Raw genomic sequence first — 9,948 nt, forward strand, 5'->3', positions numbered from 1 at the left:
ATGTGTGTGTGATGCAAGAAGAAGAGTCAAAGAAGAGAAATGCAAATTTATTTTTTGTTTTTTGAGTTTTTGATTTTTTAAAATATTAAAATATAAATATCTACTACAAAGAAAAACAACAACAAATTTAAATTTAAAAAAAAGTGACTAAAACAAAAATATTAAAGGAAAAAATCTCAAAAGAAGAAATAAGAAAATCAAATGCAATTTTTTTTTTCTACAAGTTTCTCGTCTTTTTGGTGTTTTCGTGATTTGTATTATTATTTTTGATTTTTTTATTTTTAAGAATTTTTGGTAATTTTTTTCCAAAAAAATTGAGTTTTTTACTTTATTTGAATTTTCTATTTTTTGGATTTCTTCCTAATTATTTTTAAATATTTTTCTAGTTTTTGAAAAAAATTTGGTTTTTTGATTGATTTTCTCTTTTTTGAGGTTTTTGTGATTTGTTTTTTGGGGCTAATATACAAATAAATGAAATGAAAATGATATTGAATTGAAATGAGAAGAAATTTAAAGGGAATGAAAACAAAATGAAATGGAATTAAAATCAAAATTGAAAAGAAACAAAATGAAATAAACACAATAAAAAGAGTCAATGACACCAAAAAATAAAAGGACAAAAGGTTACAAGATTGAGGAAAGAGAGAAAGAAGACAAGGGAAAGAGAGACATGCTTTTTTTCTTCTTCTTCTTCTTGTAGCTTAATGAGTTTGTGTGTGTAGGGCTGCGTTCACGCATGTGTGTGTACTGTGTGGTGTGTGTGTACACGTGTGTCTCTGTGTGTGTGCAAACGGTGTGTGTGGAGTGTGAATGTGAGTGTGTATGTGTATGTAAATGGTGTATGTGGGTGTGAATGAGAGTGTGTGTGTGTGTGTGTGTGTGTGTGTGTGTGTGTGCATTTTTCTTTTCTTAAAAAAAAAATAGAAAACAATACAAAAAAGTAAAAGAATTTGGCCAAGATTGGAAAATTACTCAAAAACTGTCCAAAAATATTAAAATTAGTCAAAAAATCAAGGGAAGTTCACAAAGTAGCAAAACACGCTCCCGATTGACACTTCACCTTAGGTTTTTTCATCTTCATCATTTTTTGCATAAAAATTAGCAATTTTAGGCAATAAATTAGCAAAAAAACACCAAAATTTTGTAAAAATTAGCCTAAAAATCACCAACAAATTTTTTTAAATTGTGCAGTCCAATCTAGCTCAAAATGAAACACTTACCAGCACTGTTGCACCCTTCAATCAATCATTTTTCAAATTACCACTCAAATCCGAATCAATTTTGATCGTTTTTTATCCAATTTGATCCAAAATTAGTCTAATTAGTGGCCTAATTAGATAAATTTTTACACATCAATCAATTACACCATCAAATCAGTGTTTCAATCAATTCAATTGCATTTTAATTCACTCATTCAAATCAATTCAAAAGTGTGTAACTTTGCACAATTAACACACTTGCAAGCTTGCACACACATAACTTTTCTTGCAATTTTGACGGCATAACAGAGTGATTTTGTGACTCAAAAGATTGATCCATAATCATCACAAAATCATCAAGCATACAAGTGCTTTCTAATCATTCAATCGGCATAAAATTTATCGCAAACTGCACATGAAATGTGCACACTTTTGCCTACACATAGGCAAACACAAAACCACTCCTAATTTTAGCACATGAAGTGTGCTTAAACCACTTGAATTCCTGCAATAACCAACAATTACAATCAAAATTAGTGCACTCACATTGCATCGATTCCAACTTCAAATGATGCCTAGACACGTGTGTGTGTGTGTGTGTGTGTGTGTGTGTGTGTGTGTGTGTGTGTGTGTGTGTGTGTGTGTGTGTGTGTGTGTGTGTGTGTGTACTCGCATTCGCTTCACCGCACCTTCACCTACATGCAAGCGATAGGCCAAATGTCATGTGTAGCATCACTTTCATTAAAAATTAGACACATAAGAATGATGGGCATGCATCAAATTAGTGATTTAGCAATGTGTAGCACAAAAATCCCATATAATTAGTGAGTACTCAGAGGGGATAATTAGCAAGAAATCCCCAAATTACACACTAAAAATTGCACAATTTTGCATGAAATTTTTACAAATTTCTTGCAAAAAAGGGATTTTCTTTCCTCTAATTAGGCTCATAAACACTATGTGCACTAAATGGTTAGTAGATTAGAGTGAAATTAGTGTGTAATCAATATGTACAAAAGGAAAAAAACATAAAACTAGTCTACAAGCTACACAAAACAAACCGTATTGCCATTCCTTCAATCAACACCAAATCCTAATGAAAATTAAACTCAAACCATCACATGGGTGATCCTCTAGCTTAGGCGCTCGATCCCCTACAAGGGCACCAATGTTGGCAGTCATAGCATAGCTCCCAACCAACCGACATAATGTTAATCCGGTGGATCAAAACCCAACTAGTGCATGGAGGTGTGGATGTACCAAATGTGATGGATTGAGGACTCTAATGAGAGAGTAGGAGTTTGTGATTAGAGAAGAGGGAATGTAAGAAGACATGAGAAGCTCTTCACACACACCTCGATCCATCACTCAAGTCTCACAAGATCAAGGAAATGATGCTAATCTTTCACTAATGACTAACATTCACACACAAATCATGCACACACAAGCATATGGAAGCCAAGATTAGAGAAATGCAATGCCATTGCCTCAACACACACACTCTAATTGAGCACATACTCTCCACCCTAGCTGTCAAAAGAATGAGCTTCACATTGTAGCATTTGACATTTATACCTAGGTTTTTAAAGAAGTGGTGGGTCATCCAAATGTGCATAAAAGGCCTAGGCTCATAGAGCCTAGGCCTTAGAAACAAGAAAAGTACGTATACACATGTGTGTATACATCAATGAAAGTAGAATGTATGTCATTGATGCTCGCGCGTCAACAAGAGGATTCTAGAAAGGCCAAAATGCTTAGACGTTAGGACCATTCAAAGGCTTTCCCAAAAATCTTCAAAAGTTCTAGAGAAGGATATTCAAGCTTTTGAATCTAGTAATAATAGTGCAAAAGTAGAGGTAGGACAAGTCAAGGTGGACTTTTGGTAAGAATAGTGCAGAAGTATAAATAGCAAAACTAGCTAAAGGCTTGGAGGAGCATCTTGAGAAATAGGTAAGCAAAATCAAGGTGGACTTGGCTACCAAAGTTGATAAGCAAGATTTGGAGACAAAAAAGGTTGAACAACAACAATCTAAATCTCCACAAAAGGATCCATCAGCTAAGAGACATGAGAAGAACTGCAAGGATATTTTTCCAAAGGGAAGGTCATCTAGTTCAGATAGCAATTCTAAGAATGAATAGGATCATATATATATGTGTGTGTGTGTGTGTGTGTGTGTGTGTGTGTGTGTCAAAGTATGTAAGATAATTTAGAAGTTGGCTATTGAAATTGATAAAATCACAAGAACATTACTTGAAGTGTCCAACTAAAAGATAGAGAAAGAGAGAGTGAGACACAATGGTAGATGACCTATTTGAAATTAAAGATGACAAAGTACTAATCATCTAGATTGATTACAAGATCAAGAAATAGTGGGAACCACTATTAGGGTTAATTCTAGATGGCGGTGCTGAAGTGGCAATATTCTAGGGGAGTATGTGACATAGAGACTAGGGACTTAGAAGATAAAAACCTACTCCTTTCATAATTAAAACGGAAGAACAAAGAATTTTACAGTCCAATGGACTAATTGAGAACCTTCAAATCAAATACCACTAAGAGAAGTTAAAAATCAGTTTTTTGGTTCTAGATGTCCAAAGTGTATATAGCATGTTGTTAGGAAGGCTATGGTTGAGAAGTGTAGAATCCATACAAAACTATGTAGGCCAAAGACTAACAATATGAGGACCAATATAGAAATCACATTAAATGTAACATCACCAGAAGCAAGAGAATAGCAATGCGTCAAGCAAAGTTATGTAGGAAGTATGGGACCGAGAAGATAGAGGGGATAATAGCATCGATGAATATCTTTCCCATAGCAAAGATAGACATGACTATAGCTCTTCTCAATTGAAAAGGGAAAAACAACAAATAAAGTAGTAACCGGATAACTTCACTAAGTCAAACCCAGAGAAAATACTAGTTAATGTGGATGGTAGGCCTTAAGGAGAATATGCTAGACAACTAGGAAAATAGGTAGTAGAATGCACATGCACTTGAATATAGTAGGGTACAACCTAATCAAGAGAGGTACTCAACAAATAAAAATAATCCAACTAAGTAAGAGGTATATTCATAGAAAAATAAGATATCTAAATTGAGCTCATTTCTATAATACATTCATTTCTATAGAAGGTTTATTCATATGTTTGCAATGAAGGCCATTTCAACGTATGAATTACTCTAGAAAGGAGTTAAATTTATATGGACTCTAGAATGTGAAGCCAATTTCTAGTCTCTAGAGGAAGCCGTTATCATGAAACTTGTCCTTTGCTAGACAATTCAATAGTCAATTTTCATTTTCATGTAGATACCTCTAGTAAGGACATGGGAGCTATTTGCACCCAACTCGATGGAAAAATTGACTATCTAGTATACTTTGCTAGAGGATGGGTATTCAGCCATAGAAAGAGAAGCAGCGGGAATGGTATTTAGTGCCACAAAATTTAGACATTATATGTTATGGAACCTATTTTATTTTTATGTTGATCATCAAGATTTAATTTATTTGATTAGTAAAGTGGTCATTCAAGGAAGGTAAATTAGATGGGTGATTCTCCTTTTGGAATTTGATTTCAAGATTTTCCATAAGCATGGCAAGACTCACTATGGTGTAGATTCTCTTTCCAAAAGTACGAAAGTATCTCATTGACATCCTTGAGGGATGAACTAGTAGACAATAAATTATTTCAAACAATGAAAACTCAAGAACCAAATCCAAAGTGGCAGGACGTGTATGCCTTCATGTAGTATGGTGGATTTTTAGAAGATGGCTCTCAGTATAGTAAAAAGGATCTCATTATTAAAAGCTTGAAATTTACTATCATAGCTGGATCCCTATACAAACTTTGCATTGATGGAGTGTTGAGAAGATATATACATACGCAAGCAAGGATACAAGTAATAACTGAGGCACACAATGCCACAATTTGAGAGAGAATTTTTCTACTCACATCATTTACAAGAAGATTTTGTACGGACGGTTATAGTGGCAGATGTTAGAGACTTTTGAAAAACATGTCATATTTGCCAGAGAATGGGAAGACCCCAATGCAATAGAGTGCATGATTGAGCATTTCATGTGACAGCACTAGCAGCAACAAGGTGGTTGAGCAGTAGCGACAAGCTCTGTTAGCTGCTCAGCTAACAAAAGGACATCATTATTAATTTTATCCTCATTGATTGTTTCACAACTTTATGTATTAATGAGAAATCTTGTAAAAGTCCAAAGCCGTTGTATTATCAAGAGTGTAATTAACCATTCTTAAAACTTTACTTCCATAAACTCCTGATGGTCTAAAATCTTATGAAACAAATACAAAGAAAACTCTTTCATTTGTTAAGACAATAGCTATCCTAATAATCTACGTAGGACAAGGATAACAACCGATAGGTTCTTTAACACTTGTAAAACATACTTAAGCACTTTGTTGTCTTCTTTATATGAGTGCATATGAAAATTCTATATCTTGTTAGAGATGTTTAGCATTGTTGAAGTCCTTACCTTGGACATGAAGGCGTATTCCATCCTCATAACCTTGTGTAGTCTTGATGTATAAGATAATAGGAATTTTATTGCATTCTAATTGTATTGTAAAAAAGTGAGTCAAATACAGAATCTTTTTTGTGCAAACTACCTTCCTAATCTCTAATTCCAATTTTCTTTTGAACAGTATGTTCTTTGTGTATGAATATTATCTTAATATAGAACGCACACATCCTAAAAACAAGGCCTTCCTAGGCTACTCTGTTGGTCAAGATGCTAGCTTAGACAATCAAAAATAATAAAAACTTGGCAAACCGAGGTTGAAAGACTTTCCCTTCTTTTAATGCAAAGTTTGCTACAAAAGGGTTCGAAATTCTTTGCCAATCAAATATTAAACTTTCATAGCGTTATGCTAAGACGATGTAAAAACTATAAAGACAAATCACTCAGGTTTGACCAAATGTGCGGCATTAAAAATGGGTTGTTCTGAGAAGATACTGTCAACACTGCTACCAATGTTGTTGTATAGCTTACTCAACACTTATCAAATGTGCATGTATGTATGAATGTGTATTGTTTGTGTTTTTTGTGAATGACCTAAAGAGTTTGTGTGTGTGTGTGTGTGTGAGAGAGAGAGAAATAAGCATAGTAAATTAATTAGGTCCAAGGTAAATAAGAAAAAGTAATGATTCCATTACAAGCTATGCAAGTACAATAACTTTGTACTCCACTATTCAATGATTGCAATGTTATCTGGATCCGTCATAAATAAACCAACTAAAATAAACCTTCAATTTATGGACTGCAAGAATTAAGAGGAACGCATATAGATACCTAATCAACAAAGAAGTTGGGAACCATTGGACATGGTTGGAGTTCATGAGAGATTGAAGACACAGAACAGAGATGGGTACATGGTTAAGTAATCTTCAAGAGATAAGTGTGCATCAAGGATGAGTGTGGCATTGGTGTTAAAAAAGAAGTCATGCCATGCATGCAGTGGAATCACTTACACATGTGTCACATCCAATCAGACCAATACTTACCCATGTTGGTGAGCATCTCCTGATTCAAATTATAGATCTACTTAAAGTGAAAGCAAGTGAAACACAAAGAAGATATACTTTGCAATTGTTTGTGTGATAGTGGACCTCAAACATGCCTGCAAAGTGGTTTTCCATTCCATTTTCTAACTCAAACTTTATAATTGAAAGATGTTATAGACAAATAGTTGTAAAACAATAACTCATATATTTAGACTGAACATTCCTCTCTAAGGGATGAGGGGTAGGTTGGACATTCGGATGTAGGCAAGGGTTCAGACATTCATGCCTTTTGCTGCATTCCATGATTAAAGTCTTACTCATGCAATGATTAAAATCACAAATGTCACTTGCAAATGTGTTAGAATCAGGGATTTTAATTACGCGATGACGCATTTTGTTAAATGTTAATTATTGTTGTTATTATCACTATTTTTTTCATGTTAATAACATATCTAATGTCATGACCTACGAAAACCGGTAGAAAATGTAGAACCGGCGGGACAACCAACAATCCCAGCACGCCCGCCGGGTTTCATATTAAACCCGGCGGGCCCGGCGGGACAAGCAAGAATCCCGTCGAGCCCGTCGTGTACCCCCTCCATATTTGGCGGCTCTATATAGCCCTTCACATCACATCACATCACATCACCTCTTCCTCTAAATTTGGTCATCCTTTAAAATTTAGAAGAAAAACTAAAGGTAAAAAAATGAATAGTCTTTTAAAAAAATTAAAACTTAATGTAACTCTGATCATGGATCATTAGTTCTTTTTTGGACTGAAGTGATTCTTGAAAGGAGGTAGAAAGGTGAATCTTTGGGTCGGTATCTCTACATTTGGGATGGATTGATCTCATGTTTGGTTCACCGTTATATTTGCTAAATTGATTGCTATATTGATTAGAATTTCTATCATGGGTCATTAGTTCTTTTTTGGATTGAACTGATTCTTGAAAAGAGATAGAAAGGTGAATCTTTGGGTCGATATCTCTACTTTTGGGATGGACTGATTACATGTTTGATTCACCGTATTTGCTTGCTATTCCGATAAGAGCTCCAATCATGGGTCATTAGTTCTTTTTTGGACTAGACTGATTCATGAAAGGAGGTAGAAAGGTGAATCTTTGGGTTGATATCTCTACTTTTGGGATGGACTGATCACATGTTTGATTCACCGCTGTATTTGCTTGCTATTCTGATTAGAGCTCCAATCATGGGTCATTAGTTCTTTTTTGGACTGGATTGATTCATGAAACGAGGTAGGAAGGTGAATCTTTGGATCGATATCTCTACTTTTGGGATGGACTGATCACATATTTGATTCACCGTTGTATTTGCTTGCTCATGTTTGAGTAGATTGAGGTTTATTCCCTTCAGGCTTCACTACTACGCTTGTGTGTGATATTGATTATAACACTAATGTTTGGTTTGAATAATACTTGAAAAAAGAGATAGTATACTGAGCTACAGCGGGCCCGGTGGGAAAATAGCTTTACCCGGCGTGACCGCCGGGAAGACTCACTAGCCCGGCGGGCCAACTAATTAGCCCGACGGGCTACGAGCCGGTCTCCCGGTCTCCCTGGAGGTCAAAAAAGATGAATGTCAATTAACAAAATATTTGTTATTTTGCATTTCTATTGTTATTAACCTAAAATTATAGTGTGATCATGTCATTTTGAAATCCTTGGTTAGAATGGAAAGGAGAATCCATTGACCTATGAACCGAGAGAGGTTAGACATATTATCTTGGTTAGAAATGACATATTATAACATCACTCAATTAACTCACAAATACAAAACTGAATAGCTTCAACAAACCAAGATAATGGACCTACGTATGTCCCAATGGAAGCATAAAGACATGACTCAATGCCCCAAGACATCAAGGAGTTTCAAACAAATCAGTCATAATATATTGCTCACGAGTGTGAATCATTTTCTTAAATTTCAAAACTGTCGAAAGAAGCTGAATGTAGGATAACAAAATTATAAAGAAAATATTCATTAATAACTGAAATTCAGAGAGATTTCTCATCAAGAAAAACCTTATTATCACATTTACATCACGTTGATGATGCTAATCAACAGTGTCAAATAGTACATATTGAAAACATTCTACAAAGTTATCCCATACAAGGTTTGAGAATAACAGTTTGTACTAAGATGAATAGTTCAAGGCCAGCTATGACCAGTTTAACTTGGGAAAAACTGTCAACATACCTTGGTACAATTTACTGAATAATAGAGAGCCGACTGTGAACTTGGTTTCCACACCATGGACAGTACAACTGACCATTCCCAACTGCTTGCTGCCAGCGTTGCACACAATTGTGACACATGCGATAATGACCGCACGGGAAAAACACTTCGGTTCTCTCAGCAATCATACAGATGTTGCACTCAGTGAGGTTTTCAACAGTAGAAACCAGAGAACTTATGTCCGCCTGCGCTTTCACCAAATGCTTGGACTGAGAACTTATGTCCACCTGTGCTTTCACCAAAAGCTTGGACTGCTTCAACAATGTTTCGCCTTGCTGAAGGCAAAGGCCTTTCAAAGCTTCCAGCTCCGCACTCTGATGGCTTAGGTCTTCCTTGAAAGATGATAATTCAGCCTCCAACAGCCTCCTATTCTCCTCCTTGAAGGCTTCAACCTGCGAAGAAAATTGTTGAGAGAGTGATGCCTTCACAGCCTCACATGCATTAACATACATGTCAGGCACAGCGTCGTTGTTCTCCCAGAAGAGACCGATGGTCTTTCAGGGCGACGGAGAAGAAAAAACATCAGAAACGGGTTGTCTAGACAGCTCATGAACACCGCCATGTACATTATCAAGAAATCCTTCGCTTACTGCACGACAGATAATTGCTTTGGAAGTGAATGACACAGAACCAGCAACAGCGTCGACAGTAACAGCTTCCATTGTTTCGTTAGAGAGATGAAAGCCGACGAAGTATAGTAGCACTAAGCAAGGGAGAACAAAGATATGTAGATATGGAGCTAATGGAGGCATGAAACACAGATGAAAAGCTTTAAGAAACGTTCTAGAAGTATCAAAAGTAAAATCAACATTAACGGGTCTAATAGAATAAAAAGGTATATCAAAAATAAAGACAACATAGCTCGCATTCGAACCCCTGCCGATCGAAGATTGCACTTACTTGCTAACGTGAGCAGCACGTTTAGTTCCTATTTTTTGAACAAGTGAAAATAAACAAGAG

At 35.7% G+C, this 9,948-nt stretch overlaps 1 protein-coding gene across 1 annotated transcript; it reads right to left on the bottom strand.

Moving 5' to 3' along the window:
- Nucleotides 1–8,960: 8,960 nt before the first annotated feature.
- Nucleotides 8,961–9,650, bottom strand: LOC147437495 (uncharacterized). The gene is made up of 2 exons (XM_086486570.1): nucleotides 9,216–9,650; nucleotides 8,961–9,173 (listed from the first exon to the last, which is right to left on the bottom strand). The coding sequence occupies exons 1-2, from the start codon at nucleotides 9,438–9,440 to the stop codon at nucleotides 8,961–8,963; spliced, it is 438 nt and encodes a 145-aa protein (XP_086342696.1). The 5' UTR covers nucleotides 9,441–9,650.
- Nucleotides 9,651–9,948: the final 298 nt, after the last annotated feature.

This window comes from Adiantum capillus-veneris, chromosome 17 (assembly GCF_014529385.1).
Source record: "Adiantum capillus-veneris isolate H3 chromosome 17, ASM1452938v2, whole genome shotgun sequence".
Taxonomy (NCBI): Eukaryota; Viridiplantae; Streptophyta; class Polypodiopsida; order Polypodiales; family Pteridaceae; genus Adiantum; species Adiantum capillus-veneris.

Coding starts and splice junctions, on each gene's coding strand:
- LOC147437495 (XM_086486570.1), bottom strand. CDS start 9,440: ATGTATGTTAATGCATGTGAGGCTGTGAAGGCATCACTCTCTCAACAA. Junction 9,174..9,215: donor AGCTTTTGGTGAAAGCACAG/GTGGACATAAGT, acceptor GTGAAAGCGCAG/GCGGACATAAGTTCTCTGGT.